The sequence below is a fragment of the Pelmatolapia mariae genome, linkage group LG23, assembly GCF_036321145.2.
Source record: "Pelmatolapia mariae isolate MD_Pm_ZW linkage group LG23, Pm_UMD_F_2, whole genome shotgun sequence".
Taxonomy (NCBI): Eukaryota; Metazoa; Chordata; class Actinopteri; order Cichliformes; family Cichlidae; genus Pelmatolapia; species Pelmatolapia mariae.
In genome coordinates this window covers 20,132,723-20,153,593 of record NC_086246.1, presented here as the reverse complement: position 1 = coordinate 20,153,593, position 20,871 = coordinate 20,132,723, and the positions used below count along the sequence as shown (strand labels likewise).

Here is a 20,871-nt window from a genome sequence, read left to right as displayed (position 1 = left end):
TGACACATGAATATATAGTGTCAAAAGAAGGATTTTTCTTTGCGAGCAGGCCAAGAAACATCTCTTGAGGCTCCAGATTATATGTTTTACTCCTTAAAGCAGATTTACGGAGACCATGATCTGTTCCCAGGTGTTTTTACAGACTCAGTATTTCCTTTAAACATCAACATGAGAATGAATTTAGTATAAAGGTAACACAAAAAATGTGAATCTGGGCCTGTTTACTCATATTACAGTAACAATCCACTATGTTATAATCACTTGAAAAAGGGGAATTCAGTGTATACTTTTCAACATAATTTATTTCATAATTTATTTATTTCATAATTTATTTTGTACTTTTAGAGAAGCAGAAACCAGGTGATGTGCAGATTCTCAGGCTAAACATTCATCACACGGGAGGATCATCACACCAGCTGTACAAACAGTCCAGTTAATAAATGGCCTCCTGCTAAGAAATGTACAAAAAAATAAATAAGAATCAAAGAGCTCTGTGTGATCACGCTGTGAGCAGCAACTGCAGCTGAGCAAACATCTGTATATCTGGTCCTTTAACAGTGTAACTAGAAGCGACTAAAACTGAACACTCGACTGTATTCATATCTGCAAATTTGGTTACAAGAATATCAGCTATTTAAATGCTTAAAATCAACAAAATATCAACCTATATCAGTACAGAGATTTTTTTTAAGAGTTACATCTACATTTTATAGACTTTTTATATTTTTGCTGCAGACGTACACAGGAGGATAGTTTCACAGTTAGAGTTTGAGATAATGTTGGTATGCCCCGTTTGATAAATGCATCCCTCGGCTTTCTCATCACCTTTCCTGCCCACCGAGCGGCTCAGTCTCAACTGAATCTTAGCTCCAAAAATTACAATGCATTTGAAGTGTGTCGTCTTCATTTTGGTTATAAATTGGCTATTGTATTTGATTATATATCAGTATCAGCATTTACAGTGTCAGATAAATAAACATTTTTCAAGTAGAAAGAGGAGAAATGCCTTTCAATCATAGTCAGTGTTGCTGTGCAAAGTTTGTCCACCAGAGGACATGCTGCATCTTGCTTGTTGGCAACAGCTTTGAAAGCCCAAACCTACCACCAGCTGATCCGAGCAGTCGATTGTTGTGACAGTAAAACAAGATTATTTTTAAAACACATATTGCAAATAACTACACAATAACAAATGTTAGGCAAATCTTAAAAGAAAAAAAAAAAAACATTAACAATATCGACCAATGTATTAGGTTTCTGCATCACCAACTATTGGTCCCAAAAATCTCATATCGGTTGTGCCTATTGTAAATCACTAGCTTAGTTAATGTATAAATGCAAGTAAAATTCCCACAAAAAAGATAACTGTTGACAAGGATGGGTTAAATTGATGAGTGTCTCATCATAGTAAAGGTTACTGACCCCACTGTAACACCTGACTCTCCGTTACAGTCATGTATTTATGTCCAATAATTAACTATAATGACACTAAAGCTCTATCACATGGTATCAAATTGTAAATGTGGTTTGCTGCACTCAAAAAAAGACAGAGGCAGCATGTTTTTATCCACTCTATCCAATTTATTTGTGAATAAAAAATAAACATCTCATTTCCTTGTTACAGCACTCAGACATGTTCACAGTCATTTCTCAGCAATGATTTCAATCACAAAATTCTGCATCATGTTACCATGTACTGCAGTTTAACCCTTCAAATACTAAAATGACACAATGGCAGTGCAGATATTCCTGATTTTACAACAAGTGAAAATGCACTTAACACTATGAACTGAAGCTAGAAAACAAATCTATACAGTAAATGTATTATCCCACTGAATACTCAATGCAGTAAACACAAACTACCATTGCATCTGCTGTAAGAAATGACTCATAATCTTCTGTTTAAGTGATCAAACAAAGTCATTTTAAAACCTACTTAACATTTCCGCTGAACTTCCTGTAGTGTTCTCCGGAGCAGGGGCTCTGAAATTCTCTGGGGTCAGTGGCCATTTAGAGGGGAGAGCCTTTCAAAGGACCCCACTCATTAAGCATGTTTTCTATTAATGTTTAAATCTTCTGTTATGTAACATGCTCTTCTATTGAGCCAAAGTTACTAAGCGTGGAAGTAAAAAGCTCAATATGCTGGTCTGGTGGTGTAAACTGCTTTTCCAAAGAATCACAGACCCAGCTTTGAGAACCACTGCTCTACAGCCCTGACGCCACATGTGTAAATGTTAAACAAAAGAAAAAGAAAGAAAAACAGCCATTCATTGACCCAAAATAAATAAAATCAGGTTTTACAAATTTTACTTGGTTTGTTGTTTACTAAACTTATCAACAAACTCAGGAGCAGCTCCAGTTGACTGAGGTACTCAAATTTAAGAACAGGTTTTATTTTCTGTAAAAATGTGTATAAATGTTAATTAGTCCTAAAAAAAGAAAAAAAAATCATTGTATCAAATGAAGATATTGCAATCATCTGTGTGGTGCTGCTCCTGCAATACAAACAGACACCAGACGACATTGCATTGAGCAGAGTACACTGCATAAAATCTGCAGTTTGCTGCTTGAAATTATCGGCAGTGAAGAAGATCTTACTGATCCCATAACACTGATGTCAGATTGTGATAATCATCAATAACTAAGGTGCATTCATATTCATATGTTCTTTAAAAATGCCACTAACACAGTAATTGTAACAAAGTACAATAGGAGTGTATTGTTAAAAACAAGTGTGGTCACGTCTCGTGAGCCTTGAATATAGAAAAGAATCACTCCAGCATATATCACAAGGTTGTTTCTTGTTTTCTAAGAAATCTTGGTTGTGATATTAAAGGTCCCAGGCTGCTTTAGCAATGTCTAAAAACACCAAAGTGACTTTTTTTTAAAGCAAATTACTCTAGAAAATCTCTCCTCAGACATCAGACACAAGCTGCTCTGACTCTTGGAGTGCAGCAGCTGTTCGCTGCACATGAGGCACTTCTGATTAAGGCTCAGAGGCATCACTGAACCCACCTGAGTATATGAAGGGGCTAAAACACTGATCTCAGTGACTCTCAAGAGCTTATTAGTAAAACTGGTCTAACAATGTTATGGAACTACATGTTTCTCCTCTTGTGTTTAGGGTTAGGCACTGTTGCCATTAGACAAAGGTTCTAGCTCCTTGTTTGTCACCACAGGGCTGAGCTCTGTGGGCGTGGGCTGGTCCCTGGTCACTCCTCCTCCCCTCCGCTCGTTTCGGTAGTGACGGCAGATGACCACAGCAGCGCAGGCAAAGTAGACGACAGTAAGAAGAGTGAAGTAAAAGAAGTACACCAGAAACTGTAAGAGAGATGTGCAATGGATGAGGCTTTTTATCCTGCACCTCATGAGATCCCAGCCCAAACAAAATTCGAATCCAATTTCCACTAAACTGGCAAAAAAAAAAAACACTATTCTCATTTGAATACGATAATGAAGTAAAGAACCTGTTAAATGGCAAAATAATGGTATGGAAATGTGGCCACTGACAGCTGTCAGGAGGGAGCAGAAACAAGTCCCCTAACAAGTTTTCCCAAAAGCAAGGAAATCTTTGTTTGGTTGATTACATTATGGGTTGAGCAGCAGAGTTGAGCATGTGGGTTACACCCATGGCTGTGTATGGTTCTTCCACATACAACTGAGGGTGCTGTTTGATAAATAAAGAAATTGTTATGTTGCAGAAGAAGCTGATTGGCATTTGGAGAGATAATTTGACAAGTTTTTAATGGGCACAACCCACATACTCAACTCTGCTGCTCAACCCAAAGTGGTATAAGATTTATTGCCAAGAAGCATCACTACAACAAAGAAACAATCGACCAAACAAAACTCTGTACTTTCTGTGCTACATTTATTTGAGACACATAAAAGCTTATCATATCTCCCCTCTCTTTTGTTTTGTTTTTTTTCTTGATACGGTTGTCAGAAACAACTTTACTTACCTTCCCTTTAAAGCAAAAAAAAAGCTTTGGTGTGTCTTGCCATTGCACTGGGACAAGTTTCACACCGAACAAGCTACAGACATCAAAAGACAGAGCACAAACATGGTAGCTACATCAGGCATGCAAACATGACATGGTCAGGTTTGTTGATGTATGCATCAGAGGAAAGCTACAGACTTGTAAGGTGCTGCCAGTTAAATTCAGCACTGCTGCTGCATCCAGCTGAACTCACCCCGCCAACACCTTCAGTTTGTTTCACTAACATGAAAGTTTGCAGCATTTTTCTGTTATGCAGCACTAACAGGAGGCCTGTAACAAACAGCCATTTTCTGTTTGCACAGCAGAAACTGAGAAACAAGTTTTAGAAGACACATGCCAAAGATTTGCAGAGGTTTTTCTACAGCAGTCCAGATGTTTTAACGTACAACATAGGTGTCAAAATCTGGCCCGCGGGCCAAATTTGGCCTGCAGCTTAATTACATTTGGCCTGCGAAGCCACACAAAATTACTATTAGAGCTGGCCTGCCAGTATTATACAGTGCATTTACTGCAAATACTACAATTCCCAGAATACTCTGTTGGTGTTTTGGCGCGTCAGTCACGACAGGACCCATTAGCACCCTCGCCTCTGTTGGCCATAGTCATAGCAACCATGCAAATACTGCCATGCTACCTACCCCAAAATGGCAAAAAGAAAGGCAGAAAAAAGGTGCTTTCTGGACAGGTGGGAGAATATGATGAGAATTTGATAAATGATGAAATGATGAAATTTAATTCAGAAGGCTGCAAATACAATTTTTATTTAAGAAATGAATTCCACTGATGTGTTATTTAATTGGAATTTTGATTTTGCATGTGTGCAATATTAAGTAATATATACGTTTATATAAGTTATATATATTGTTTAGTATTAAGCTTTGCTTGTTCCATACTCAGTTTTTCAGCAAAAACTTGTTTGAGTCCATAAGAAAAGATTCCTTGTTATATTTGGAGGAAGATTTTTTTCAATGAATATTAATGTTAGCCCGCGACTTTGATCCAGTTTTGAATTTTGGCCCACTGTGTGTTTGAGTTTGACACCCCTGACATACAACATAAAACTACACCAATAGAACACATTAAGGATACAGTTATGGTAAGAAGTTTACAAAAACTCATCATGAGCATGAATGTCATGATAATTTTGAGCTTTTAATTATTTCATTGAACTGCTCTTTTTCCAGGGTGGAGTGATTGTGCAGCACACATCTTCAGAAAACAAGTTTGAATTTATTTTAGACTTTCTCTAACCCACAGAGGGTCAAAATTATACATACAGACTCAAATATAGACATACCCTCACTTAAATATTTTAATAAAGTGTTGAAGTTTCTATAATGTCTTAATTTCACATTGCCAATGCCTACCAACTTCTCATTAATGATGATGAGTTACTATACCTGGGAGTTTATCTATGCAGCATAAGCAGCATTTGTTTGACAATGAACTCAGTAAATAAGTAGGGAGAATTGTCAAGTTACACAATTTGAGGAGGTCTCTTGGAGTCATTTCTAAACAACTGCAGATTCCAAGATCACCACTTCACACAACTGCATGGAACCACAAATTATTCAAATTTTTCACCACTTTGCAAAGGTCTTTGACCACAATGGCAAGATGTAAGTTTGGAGGAGTAAAGGCGAGGCTTCAAAACCTAAGAGCAGTGTATGAGCTGTCAAGCATGGTAGTGGTAGCATTATGCTCTGGGGCTGTTTTGCTGTCGGTGGCACGGGAACATTGCACAAATTGGATGGAATAATGAAGGACTACTTCCAAACTCTTCAACTTCACCTCAGATCAACAGCTAGGTGGTTGAAACTTGGTCAGCGTTGGGTGTACTACCAGAACAATGATCCCAAACACATATTAAAACTGGTTTTGGAATGGATAAAGCAGCCTAACATTAAGCTTCTGGAATGACGATCCCAAAGCCTCGATCTCAACCTTACTGAAAAACAAAAATCTGTGGACTACACTTAAAAACTGCGCCCATTCCAGGAAACCAACTAGTTTAACTGAACTTTATCAAGTCTGCCAAGAAGAGCGATCAGCTTACTGAAAGCTACCTCTGGTCAAGGTGCAACTTACTAAGAGACATTTAAATTGTAATCTAATGTTATTGGGGGTGTATGTATATTTCTGAAATCTGTATGTACACTTTTGATCCTTTGTGGATTAGAGAAAATTTAAAATAAATTTCAACGTGTGCACCCAATTCTTGTTTTTTTAAGTCATTAAGTTAAAAAAAAAAAAAAATTAATAGACCAAAATTATCATGACTTTACATACATTCATCATTAGCACGAAACTTCTGACAACTATAACTCCAGTTATACTGAAATGCAGCAGTGGACTCTCAAATCCAAGAAACACTGGTATGAAACATCACTGCTGTTTGACTGTTTTACCTGAGAGTGCACGTCCAAGGCCAGGCCCCTCTTATCAGTAAAGATCAGGCTGATAATGGTCTTCAGCACTGTCCCAAAGAAGGTGTTGATACCAAACACAAGAGCGCAGAGCTCTTTGGTGAGTGACGATGCAATCTGGAAACTGGCAAGACAATAACATCCAGCATGAGCAACTGTCTTGTATAAATGTATGATACGCTGTATATTCTTACTCGCTGTAGATGTATTTAGGCTATTTGAAATTACATGAAGTTAAAGCAACAAAATACTAGTGTAAACAGACACAACGTACTGAGGCTTATCAGATCGAACTTAAAGCTGTGTTATCTCATTAACGTTTTCATTAGGAGTTTAGCTGAGGGCTACAGTTATTTTCTTCATTATTATGCTGTTAACACTTGGTATAAATCATCTGAAAACAACAAAAATTGTACACCAGATGACCTATTCTGTACGATCAACAGCACAAAACATGTCAGCTTATGTCATTATAATAGATCGTTATCCTTCTTTGGCATTCTGCTTGAGCAAAGACTGAAAAAAAGAAGAAGAAAAAAGTACAGTTTCAGAGTGAAGTTTCTCGTGGCAGTTGATATTGGCAGCTGTGGTTTAGCTTCTGATCCTTTTTTCCCCCAAATATTTCTAGCCTAAATCTTCCAATAATAAGCACCACAGTTTTGGCCAAATTCCTATAGCACTTAACTTTACTCCAGCATAGTTACAACTAAGATCATCATAAGCAGATGCATCTTAAATAATACATTGGGCTTAGGGATTGTTTTTGGCACTTACGTGGCAATAGGCACCAGAAACTGGTAGAAGCTTCGGAAGAGTACATAACAAACATAGCAGACCCAGATGTCGTCTGTGGTTCTCATAAGAAGCAGCAGACCGGCCTGCACTGCTGTGATGATACCAATGACCAGCTCTGACCAGACGTTCCACCGAATTTTGACAAAGCCTGCTGTAAAGGACGCTATAGCACCTACAGAAAAATAAACAGGTTATAGTCTTTAAACTGATTAAGTTAAAGCACAGAGCAAGTAATCTGTAGAGAGGGACTGGGTAAACAGTCAGCTAAGCACTACTGTCTTATCACCAATAAAATGAAAGTTACTCATATTGGACATAAGTTAGTCTGTTCTTGTCATAAAAATATCAGCAGCAGCACAGAAGTCTCCTAATCACTGTTCAATTATCAGACTTTTGTCATCAAACCTCATTACTTACACATGACATCCAAATTATTGAAGCTGCTACCTGTAATCTTTACAACTGTTTAAAGTGCAATTATTGCTATCTAAAGCTGACGTAATCCCCTTACAGAGTAGGGCTGGCCAATCAATTATTAAACTTCTTCCAAACAGCTGAGCGTACCCTTTACTGCAGGCACCAGTTGCTCATCTGTTTATGTTACGACACATGCCACTTTCAGGACTACACTTTTAGAAAACCATTTTGAGCCTATACCTTTTTTCCAAACATTATTTAAAAGATAATTTCAAAAAGCTAATCATCAGAATCATAGGTAGAAATCCAACAGTTCATTTCATCTGGGTGTTTCTGATTTTGCCCAAAAAAAGATTCAAAAGAAAGGGTACCGCATGAAAACAGTAGATTTGAATCTGCGTTTCCCTGTAATAATAATAATACTCAATACTGTCAAGTATTTTCAGCCAGCAGCCAACAATATGACCCAATCAAAAGCACTGATAGATGATATCCTAAGTCAAATGCTCCTTGTTACCCTTCTACATGCTAATTTCCAAGAACTACAGATCCTCTAATGGTCTTAAAACTTGAGGTTTGTCCCCACAGACTCCCATATTTAAAAGCCCAACTTTAGAGCATGCTTTCAAGTGGTTACAGCTCAATTCAATTGTATTTATTATATTAGCACCAAATCCCAACAACAGTCACCTCAAGGCACTTTATATTATAAGGTAAAGATCCTACAATACTACAGAGAAAACCCCAACAATTAGATGACCCCCTATGAGTAATCAATTGGCAACAGTGGGAAGGAAAAAATCCCTTTTAGCAGGAGAAAAACCTTCCAACAGAACATGGCTTTGGGGGAGGACTGATGTATCACCCCAGAAATGTAACTACTAGGACAGGGCAATATGGCCAAAAATATTTATCACGATATATATTTAAAAATTTGGGATAACGATATAACTGATGATATAACTGATGCGAGACAAAATACTTTACAACTCCACAACATTATTAGTGCAAAAAACCCATGAATTTATTTTCACTTAAACAAGCAGCTGTTTTTTTATGTGCATTAACCTCCTAGGACCTGGCGTCCACATATGTGGACATCACATTTTTGGTTGTCTTATAGACTTATAGTCCGAAAAATACGGTAATAAGGATGGTCCGCTTGCATGTTCTACAAAAAAAAAAAAAAGTGCTTTGGTGGCTATCTGACGGACAAAAATGAAACCAGTTCCACATCACTGAAGTAGCACATTTTTAAAAACCAATTCTGGTTCATCTGTTTCATTCAACGATCCGCTTTTGCCCTTCTCGTTCTCTGTCGCCGCCATGCTTTTTCAGCCATGTGCGTATGAAAACAAAGGCATTGCGCATGCACGTTTTACCAATATTCTTTTCTTATCATTGCCTAACATTATACCGGTATTACCGTGAACGATATAATGTGCCCCAGCCCTAGTAACGACTAGGGGTGGGTTTTGATTATCGATTTATCGATTAAAATCGATTCTGGCTTGGATAACGTGATATCGATTCATTAAAATCCTGAATCGATTTTTTAATATAAATTTATTTTGCCTGAAATGCCAGAATCTCAGGTTAAACCTCACAAAATTTCAACAACCACCAAAGAGCTAAAACAGTAAATGAGAGCAGGTACACGGATTCTGCACAAAGACATAAACACAAAGCGCGAACCCGCCGACGCATCAGAATCAGTAAGATGTCGCCTTTCTCACCCAACGGCACTGACACGGTTGGGCTGAAAGCTGACAGCTCACTGATTCTGATGTTTCAGTGGGTCCGCGCTTTGTGTTTACGTCCTTTTTGCGCTAGATTCTGAAGCTGCAGGTTTTTATCTCTCTCCAAACAGTATTGACTGAACTAGCAGCAAAAGAAGATCCAAACTACGCTTCACATAAACATCGTCATGAATTCCCTCTTAGTTTTGCTGTTTTGCTTCCAGCACGATAAAAAAAAAATCACACTTCATGCAGAGCTCGCTGTCTCTCTCTCTCTCTCTCTCTCTCTGTGTGTACTTCAAGAACAGTTTCCCGTCTAAAAATCTCTGTTTTCTGCATTATTCGCTTGCTTGTTACGCACAAGTCTACCGTTGTTTACAGCGCTGTCGGACGCTGTTTTTTTCCTTTTACTTCTGACAAGAAAGCCTCATTTCGGCTGTTCAATACTGAACAAATTTAAACTTTTTAAAATTATGCAAAATTGCAAAACGCTAAGCTGTGTCTCTAATAAAACCTCTGTAACTTTGCTCTGCTTCACTTCAGCAGCATCAGGTAATGTTGATTAACGGTTTTCTTTCGTTTTTGATCTACTGCATGCAGAATATTTTTATAAAATCCCAGGCCAGGAAAATCACCTTCACGTTTTTCTGTGTTTTATCCTCAGTTACTTTGACACAAAGGCATCTGCTGTGACGCTTACACCTTTGATAAAGTCTCACAAGTGTCAGCTTTCTTTTTATACATATAAAAATATGGAAATGTACTGATGCATGATCTGAATTATAATATTTCTGACTGAGGCAAAATTTCCCCGATTCAAATCGAATCAAATCGTGGATCGAATCGATTCGGGACCTTGTGAATCGGAATCGAATCGATTCTAGAAATCAGTGACGATACCCAGCCCTAGTAACGACACAGTCACATTGATTGGCCCATTCAGTACCATTGTTTCCTTTTGAGTATTCCCTGATCCTACTTCTGCTTCCATTTTTTCTAATAAACTGGAACAGAAGGGATCGACTCAAAGACAGAAACTTCAACAACTACAGCAACCCAAGAACCCCACACATCAGTATGCTGGTAACAACACTGGCCACTTGCACAGAGTACATAACAGACTCAATACACAAGTGTAATTAAGGCTATGTCCACACGTACCCGGGTATTTTTGAAAACGCAGATTTTTCTGTGCGTTTGCACCTTTCGTCCACACGTAAACGGCGTTTTCGGTCAGTGAAAACGGAGATTTCTAAAAACTCCGTTTTTGCATTTACGTGTGGACGAGAAAAACGGAGAAAACGCAGCGTTAAAGGTGTGCGCCTGTTTTGACGTCACAGTGTGCGCCACGTTGTTGTTTCGGTGAAATGAATTTCTACAATACTGTTACTGTTAATTGTACTCTCTGCAGTGTTTAAATGCTTACATATACACACACAGTTACTGTCCCTCCACACATACGACTCGGTTCTGCTTCTATGCCCCAGCTTTGTTTACTATTTCCCACCGAGGCTTCTAGACTTCTGATTGGCCAACATTTCTACACGGTTAGGAATATAGCGCCACCTGCTGCTTTGGCATGTTCCTAGCAGCGTTTTCCTTCATTTCTGCCTTTACGTGTGGACGGGATTATTTTTTAAAACGAAAACGAAAAATCTCCGTTTTCAAAAAAACCCGGGTACGTGTGGACATAGCCTAAGTTTGAGGATGTGACCATCTTTCTAACAAAGCTAGTGAGTTACTCCCCAGCTAGACCCTCTGATTACAAAAAACCCCCACTAGATGTGGTGAGCAAAAACACCAGCCTGGGTGTATGGGCTCAAATTGTGGTCATAAACATTTTGTACTTGTAAAGCAGTTTTGTACTTGTAAATTAGGATTTGTATGTGTAAAAAGAATTTGTGTGTGTGTGTAAAACAGATTTGTATGTGTAAAAAGAATTTGTGTGTGCGTAAAAAAAGATTTGTGTGTGGACTTAGCCAAAAAATACGTGTGAAACTCTGCACTCAAGTTTCAAGTTACAAGTACGAATTTTGACCCCGTTTTTCTTCCTTTCATCTGATTGGCCAATGTCATGTCAATCACAAATTTAACTATCCAATCAGAGAACAGATGGGTTTGGCTGTCAGAGGGGCGCTTTTTTGAACTGCAGGTCCTTGAAGGGTAATACAGTTTGAAGCTGGAGGATCTCTATGTAAATATCCGATAGAAGCTAGGTCCCCTAACTTTCAGTAGCTGTTGAAAGGATAAAATTGTGGTATATCAGTGGTTAGAAATATCATTATTACTTTGGGATTAGTTTAACACAAAGTCAGGGCTGACCCGGGACCATTGCTGTGAGTCACAGCGCGCAGCATAAAGGTACTTTCACATCGGACGCAGGATGTGCTGCTAATGCTAACTGCTAACTAAAAGCAAAGGATCCAGAATTTGTTGCGCTGGCTGCTGAGCTCTGTGGGTTTTTGCAGCAGCTCTACCTGTACTAGATGCACCTGCTCCTTGTCGTTTCTATCTCTGACTTTATGTCCTCTACAAGAGTTTATTTTTGCTGGTTCTTCAAATGTTCAATAAAAACATGTATGCTCATTCATAACGAAGAAAGCTTTGTAACTATCCCCACTAGTGAAGACTGTCATTTCTACAATACTGCCCCCCCCCCAGGTCCGCAGCGCTGTTGAAAAGGCTCTGGAGGCCCCTGTATTAAGCACGTAAACCTGTGACACAAAAATAACCAAACTGAGACCACCACAGACTGTTTTCCTTCGTGTTGATGAAGGAAAACGCTGGGTTGGCATGTAAAAAGGCATTTATTTCCTTCAAGGACCTGAAGCTCCATAAAGCACCCCTCCAATAGCCAAACCCACCTGTTCTCTGATTGGATAGTTAAATTTGTGATTGACATGACATTGGCCAATCAGATGAAAGGAAGAAAAACAGGGTCAAAATTCGTACTTGTAACTTGAAACTTGAGTGCAGAGTTTCACACGTATTTTTTGGCTAAGTCCACACACAAATCTTTTTTACGCACACACAAATTCTTTTTACACATACAAATCCTGATTTACAACTACAAAACTGATTTACAAGTACAAAATATTTATGACCACAATTTGAGCCCATATGGGTGTCATTACATTGGTTAGGTCAATCTTTTATATCTAGTCTGGACCCAAACTGTCCATTTTCAGCTATCTAAAAGTAGTGCTGGGCGATATGGAAAAAATATTTATCACGATAACGATATATATCACGATATACCACCTGACCTGTGGTCATCTGGAAAGTATGCAGTCTGTAAACAGCGAGTGGAGAGGGTGCAGTCTTTGTTTTGAGTTACCGTAAAGCATGTCGCAAATCCGGGTGCACGTAAAGCAGCACCATGTCGCAAAACCACAAGACGGAGTTTCTTTGTGAAAAATAAAAATTTTTTATACTTTATTTTCTCTTGCATAAAGTTAAGAGTATGTATAGTGAGAAAACAACACTAATATATTTGCCACAGGCTATTTAACCCTTTAAGATCTACCATGAGACCAAGTCCACCAGAGCTTATCTTTACATTTTACATGCTGTAGTGCCATTTGTGGGAGCATTTCAAGTTGCTATACATCAATACAACCGTTATAGCCCAATTTTTAATAATATGTATGCATTAAGTCCATAGTAACTACATAAATTGCAAAAAAGTGCAATAAACTACAAAAAAATTGAAAATCGTTTTTGTTTTGTTTTTTTACATATATTTCTAGTTAGAGAAATTTAAGAGGCTTATCCCTCAAAACTGTAAATACAAGAAAGTTGCACTAATTTTTATATACTGCAGGAAAAATGAAAATAAATATTATAATGCAAATTTGCAAAAAAACAGCATGTGCATCAAAATAAACTATTTCCAACAGTGTAATTTGACTTCTAAGCATCCCAGAAACGATACAGAAAAGCATAAAGTCAAACATGACTTTTAAAAACACCAACATAGGCTTTGAAAGTACAAAACTACATTTTCCGCGAAAATGACGTCACTTCAGGTAATGGCGGACATGCGATAGCTCGCGCTGACTTATATTCCAACGTAGGAAGTGTTATGAACAGCCGATCGGATCGGCAAAGCCTGTTTCTGGAATATTGTTTTTGTTGCTGCAAGTCTGGAATATTATATTTTTGTTGCTGGAAGTGCTTTTTATGCAATTTTTGCAAAGCTATATGTGGAAGGAAACCGTGACTTAGGACAAGCTAATGGAATAAGATGCAAGTACAACTCCTACGGTTTCATGTGCAAAAAAAATTATTGCGCTACCTTACGTGGTTCCAGTTCTACAGGGATTTAAAAATAGTTAAAGTTAAAAAATAGTGCCTGCTCCGACCGGTTGTAAAGGGTTAATGATATATTTTATAGAATAATTTATAAAATTAGGGTTAGAAACGATAGGAATGATAGAACACAAATGGCACGATAGAAACTTTTCTATCGTCCACACGATATATATCGTCATATCGCCCAGCACTATCTAAAAGTGAATTTGCATTAAATAAAAGCCTAAAACTCCAAAAAGCTACTTTTGTATATGTGTGGACAAGTCCTTACTTTAGTCTTAAATAACAACACATATCATCATTCTTCAGCTCTTCCTGACCCACTCAAATTGGTTCCTGGAAAAAACACCCAATTATCTTCTATCACACTTTTGTTTAAATCAGAGTCATTATCATACATTTTTCTTCCTAAAAAATAAAAGTCCTGCAGATTGTGTCCTACATTAAGTAGTTGTTTGATGCTGTTACTGCAAGGCTAAATACATCCTGCCAGCCTTTAAATTAGACAATGGCTGATATTTAGTTTATACTTTGCACAAGTTGTTAAATTTTTTGTATCTAAATTTAGCAAGCTGCTGCATGCCCACATGCAACAACACCAAGCTGGATACAAAACAGATTAAATTTCAATAACACAGCACTATTTGTGTAAAACTATTTTTTAAAAATATCTGGAAATGTCTCACTGAGCAATGTAGAAGCTGCTTCCACTCCCCCATTGTAAACGTTCTTGTTCTCAGTGGCAGGGTAGACTTTGTTCCACAGGATGTGGACGTAGAAGAGCACCAGGTAATACCCTGTGGAGTTGAACACCCACCACAGGGACCAGAGCCTCAGGTTTGGCCTCTTCAGCACATTTCTAACCTCCAGAAGCATCTGCATAAACACAGAATCCTTCCAGGTTGACGCAGGACATGGAGGGGCAGCAAAGGATGGCCTTCCATCTTTTGGGTTCATTTTGTCCAGTTCAGATTTGGTGGCTACTTCTACCAGTTCCTTTTCCTCCTGATTCGTCCGGTTGAAAAACAAGGAGCGTTTAGGCCAGGGCAGGCACAGTGAGAGCAGCAAACCAAAGCTGACAAACCCCAGAGAGATACTGTTGAGGGTGTAGAAGGTGATGTTTCCCAAGGACATGCACAGCTGGCCCAGGATAGAGCTGGTGAAAACCCCCAAGAGGACTGAGGAGCGCGAGTAGCCTGCCACGCGCTGGTAGAGGACCGGGTTGACCAGGGAGAAGATGTAGGAGGAGTAGGCGACACGGCAGGCCATGGTGATGCCGTAGAAGAACTCCATGAACTGCATCTGAAGCAGCGTACCTCCAAGCAGCAGGATGATCCAGATGATCACCTGACTGATGCCCTGAAGAATCAGGACCGGCTTATAACGCAGAAGATCCGTTAGCAGGAAGGCTGGTACCAGCACAGCCATGTAGGAATACGTCAGCACTGGAGTGATCTCATTGGTCACCTGGAAATAAATCAATCAAATAAGGCGTGGGGGAAAAAAAAAAAAAAAGCAAAATCAAGCTTGAGTCTTACATGAACCTTTCTGACAGTGCACTTTCTACCCTAAATAGTGCCAATTTATTTTCTTCAAATATACAGTTTTGTTTACTTTTAAACGAAGGTTTAAAGAAAGAAAGGCATTCTTCTTCACATCTGTAAGGATACAACTAACATACAATTAACATATGACAAAGATCATGAATGCAAATGCAAATATTGCTTGTTTTGGCCAACCAATAATTCAAAATCCCCTGACCATCCTCATCAAGCAAATATTCTGCATTTTTGCCAGAATAGTTGCTGAAGAGCTTTGATGCAAAACACAATTCTGCATCACTTTAGTATTTTGCAAATACCAGCCTACTATCTTAACTATGCACACTGTTTTGGTTACAGTAACAGTCGTAACAGTGTACAAGATAAAGGGGAGGGGTTTTTTACTGATGAATAACAGCTGTGGCCTTCAGTGGGGTGAAAAAGAGAAATTTCACATGACTTTGTGGAGTCATGTGAAAAAAAAGAAACCTTTTGTGTTTCCTCATGAATTAAGAGGGTAAGTAGCAGCCAGCTGCTGCTAATCAAATGATTTATTAACTGATTTATCATCAGGAAGTGCGACCAACTCTGTAAAAGCAGAAATGTGAGCAGTTTGCTGGTCTGGAGCACTCAGACGTGTTAAAATACCAAGGAGGAAACACCTGAGCAATGATCTTAAAGAAGCAACTGTTACTTCCCATCAACATTTCAGTGATTATAAGGGCATCTCCACACAATCTGAAGTCAGAAAGATTATTCATAAGCAAAAGCAAAGTATTTAAGAGTCAAATGTGAGCCCATCTGTCCAACAGCTACAGTTTGGCCTGAACCGGGTCATCCAACAGGACAATGTCCCAAGCACAGCAGCAAATTAACAAAAGAATGGCTAAAAAAAAGAGAGATAAGAAGAAAAGAATGAAGATTTGCAAAGGTCCAGTTAAAGTCCAGACCTCATCCTGACTGAAATACTGTGCATAAGTTAACGCCTGAAAACATAAAACTGTGAAAACTTTCTTTTTACATAAATGTAAACAATCATGTAAGATAAGGTGGGACTTGAGAAACCTTACGTAGTACTTGAAAAACCATTCACCCCAATCACCTTCTGTTTATCTGACTTCTATCACAGCTGACTTCATGACAGTGGAACTGGTTAAAGCATTGACATCTGTCTGGCACTGATGTTTGTTTCACAAATATCAACTTCATATCACTGGGACTGATGACAGATAAACTGCTTGTTCCCTGGAATCCCAAAAACAGGAAAATCGATGGACTAAAGCTCTTAAATAACCTCAGAGGTAAACAGATATTTCTACATGGAGTTCAGCTCTGCTGTAAACCTGCTATTCTGGTCTTTGGAAGTGTTTTTCCACATGCTGTCAACACATTGGCAGCTCAGCTCTTGCTTATGGCCAGGCCAATAGGAAAACTAGAATAGTGATCACTTTCCAGTGATCCCACTCTACAAATCAACTCCACATATGCAATTACACTGACCCACTCTGAAGGAATGTGAACTTTGACCACAGTAAGATGGATCAGTAAACTCCCCACAGGGAACTCATTAATTCTATTGTGCAATACATGCTTAACTGCAGAGCTTGTTAGAGTAGGTTAACTTTTTGGACTGCTCGATTTCTCTAAGTGTGACTTTCAACTCTGCAAAACTCCTGTAAGCAGGACTGTAACTGGAAGGTCTTGTATCTCGTAATGTTGATGGGGAGTAGGGCAGGGCAATATGGCCAAAAATATTTATCATGATATATATTTGAAAATTTGCAATAACTATATAACTGACGATATAATCGACGTGAGACAAAATATTGTACAACTCCACAACTTTATTAGTGCAAAAAAAAAAAAAACTCCATCAATGTATTTTCACTTAAACAAGCAGCTGTTTTTTATGTGCATTAAAGTTATATAAAAATTTAACAGTGCAAATGCAAATTCCTTGCTGAGAGTTTAACCAAAAGTCATTTCCAGTGGAAATTGCCCGACATATCCTCAGCATAACCATGTATAATATCCACAAAACTTATAAAGAAGTTATCCACACACAATGTGGTAATATTATGTTGAAGCACAGTACGTATTATTGCACGAGGCTCCTGACTACGGTAGCCGTAATGCTCTGACAATCCATCAAGCCGTGTGGCTTCTTAGCTTAGCAATGTCGTACTAAACCATTTTTTGACAGATTTTTGAGCACCGTGTACCACATAAAATCGGTTCGGTAATAACAACGGCCCGCTTGCATGCTCTACCAAATAACGTGCTTTGTTGTGTATCTGACGGACGAAAGCCAAACCAGTTCCAAACCACTGAAGTTGCACCATTTTTACAAACCAATTCTGGTTCATCTGTTTCATTCAACGATCCACTTTCGCCCTTCTCATTCTCTGTTGCCGCCATGCTTTTTCCGCCATGCACGTATGAAAACAAAAGCACTGCAAATGCGCGTTTTACCCATGTTTTATCACGATATGTCATTTTCTTATCATTGCCTAACAATATACCGGTATTACCGTGAACGGTATAATATGGCCCAGCCCTAATGGGAAGGTTACCAGTCAACACAAACTTTCATCAAATTACGCAGAGAAATGTGCATCACTCACCTGCTCTCTGGTGAAGTTCTTCTCAGGACTCAGCAGATATGGCGTGATGAAGGGCTCCCCGGGTTTTATGGATGCCATAAACCCGTAGAAACACAAGAAAATCACAGACCACTTCCACTTTCTGGGATCTCTGACTTCATCCTCTCCAGAGGGAGACTCTGCGGCAGTGGCGGCCATCGCTACATCCCCGTCTTCCTGCCGCTCGGCGTCTTCAGATGCTTTCTGATCCATCTCTTTCTCCCCGTCTGATCTGTCCCCACTTCCTGCTGTGTCCTCTGCTACCATTGCACCGGCGTGTAACTTTTTCTTCTCCCCCTCACGCTATCAAATCAGCATGCGAGGATTCTTTTCGATAAGAAAAGCTGCCGACTTTCCACCTGGAATTTATGAAGAAAACAAACTCAACTCCTCTGCCTCTCTGTGTCAGAGAGGGCTGAACTGGTGAGAACGAACCATCCGACGAGCTGGTTAAAAAGCTACATGCTGCTGCTGGCGTGTAAGAGAAAATGTTGACCTTTGCTCCATTCCTCTCTCTGACATTGTCAGACAGAAAGCTTTCTAGCCGCTCAGTCCAATGTCATTGTTCACCTGAAAAACACAATCAATCATGTGAGCTGGGCAGTCTGTTTTGACACAGCAGGTCTTAGCTTTAACTCTTACTATTAATCTGTGTGACAAACAAGATTTTCATGCAAAGCCCCCCCCCCCCCGATTTAACAGTTTTCTTCACGTGTTACAGTAAACCAAATGTTTCTGTGCATTTCCATGAGTATTGGAAGATACTGAAAAACACTTCCTAGCACTGCAATCCACCTGACCTGTGTGTCTCCATACTTATCAATAACTCTTATCAATGCTGGTCTGCTGCGCCTTGCAAAACAGTGATGGCAGTGCAACTTTTGCACGCCTGAGGGGCATGAAAGCCTTTTTAAAAAAAACAAAACAAAAAAACAACCAGTTCTTCCACAGTGTTTAAACCTGAGTTATTATTTTTTTTCTATTTTCTACTTTTCCTTCTTTATTTGTGTGCTTTGCTTTGTGATATCCATACACTGTATTTACGAGGCTTATTACCACCAAAACAATCTATTACAGTTCTTAGTCTTTGTCACTGTCACATCTGAGTAGGCAAGCAGAGAAACTATAGCTTATATCAGGTAATATCAGTAGGCAAAACTGCAAAATTGATGAAAATACAGTTAAAAGTCCAAAATGTACACCCTTTTTCATATTTTCCAAAGCCATCCAGTTGGCCCTCCCATTCTGGCCTCCAAGCCTTGTTTCACACCCATGGTTTATATGGTTATGTCGTGCCTAATCCACAGCCTCAACACACTACTAAAAATCCAGCCAAAGATACTGAGGTCAAAGGTACTTTAAGGTGCTCTTTTTTATTCCAAGGTGTTGCCACAGTGGATAAATCTGCTTGTTTTAACTGGCGCAGATATTACCCTGCGTGCCCCCACATGACTGTATCTGCATTGTTATATGTAGCTCTGCACTACTACATCCAAGCTCAGCTAGCTATCTGGCAGAAAAGACTGCCTCCTTCTTATATAGACACAAGCCTTATGTTGTAATTTGTGGGTGAAAAGGACAACAACACTGGAGTGGCCAAGCATTAAAAGCTTTATATATAAAAGCTCTATATAGGCAATCATAAAAAATAACCACAACTGGTGAAGCTTTTTATAATCAAACCACTAAATTTCTTCCAATTCAGGGCTATAGATAGATAGATACTTTAAAGAAAGGCATGCTGTGTCTAGTTAATAAGTGTGCCTGCTGCTGCTCTTTCGAAGAATCACCAGGTGACGCTCACTGAAGAGAAGCTCCTGAGCTCGAGTAAACTCCGAGGCAAAACGTGGAGCTTACTGGTTGTAACTTGATACTACTGTTACCTACTCCAAATAAATGAGCAGCAGAAACATTCAGATACATGGCAGGTTACGCGGAGGTTAAACGGAGCATGCGCGGAGATTTTGAAAACTGTATTCACCTTTGTAACGTTTTCCCAGTATAGGTAGTTGTAACTTCAAGCATTACTTTTTAATGGCAGTTCCTTCACCCAACACATATAAAAAAAATTGTCAAGAAAATAATCTGATTTTTTTTTTTAAATTTAGACTGTTAGCCAAATTTTATTTACTGCCTTACTAATAAAGAAAGTCGCAAATATTGTGAATGTATATGCTAATGTTGCTAAGCTTTGGACAAAACTTTGCTAACTTATTTTCTTTTTTCCTTACCTTTTTTATTTATTAGTTTACTTTAGAGTGACACATCAGCACAACTCCAGGATTAATCTGCTTTCTCCTGACTGAACTTCAGCCTCATTTCCAAATTTTAGGGAACAACAAGTTACACAACTACTTCACAGGGGAGCTAAGTGTGTTAGCATGTCAGTGTTTCACATTAGCTCGACTTATTCCTACGTTACCTGCCAAACCTGGCTGTATTTAGGGGATTTGTTCGTGCTGCTGGAACAACGACCGAGACGTGCTGACTTCAGTTTGAAGCTCAATCACCCCGAACTGAGGCTGCTAGCCAACTGGCTAATAGCACATGGGCATAAAAAACAGTGCAGTCGTGACGCCTTCACTGCCACTAATAAATGACAGTGCTTGAAGCTATTAGCTGACCTATCTGGTGTCACACCATCAGATAGACTTTGCATTAATGAAGCGGCGTTTACATATCTCTAATCCTGGTAAATACGAAGAGGAACAAGGCATACCTTGTGCGTTCCTTTTGAGATGCAGCGCCTTCTTTCTTTCGCTCTGACTTCTGGGAAAAGTAGTTTTAGCCTTTATGGCTACGTTCACACTGCAGGCGAAAGCGCATCAAATCCGACTTTTTTGACCCTATGCGACCCATATCCGATCATTGTATGACAGTGTTAACAGCACAAATCCGATATTTTCAAATCCGACCTGGGTCACTTTCGTATGTGGTACTGATTCCGATACATATCTGATGTTTTAGAAAGCGACTGCTGTTTGAATGGCCATGTCGCA

The 20,871-nt window shown here is 39.0% G+C and overlaps 1 protein-coding gene across 1 annotated transcript; it reads right to left on the bottom strand.

Moving 5' to 3' along the window:
• Positions 1–1,571: 1,571 nt before the first annotated feature.
• Positions 1,572–20,871, bottom strand: slc19a1 (solute carrier family 19 member 1). Its single transcript, XM_063467204.1, has 6 exons — positions 20,592–20,871; positions 17,855–18,442; positions 14,376–15,156; positions 7,199–7,391; positions 6,407–6,548; positions 1,572–3,318 (listed from the first exon to the last, which is right to left on the bottom strand). The coding sequence occupies exons 2-6, from the start codon at positions 18,137–18,139 to the stop codon at positions 3,124–3,126; spliced, it is 1,596 nt and encodes a 531-aa protein (XP_063323274.1). The 5' UTR covers positions 18,140–18,442; positions 20,592–20,871; the 3' UTR covers positions 1,572–3,123.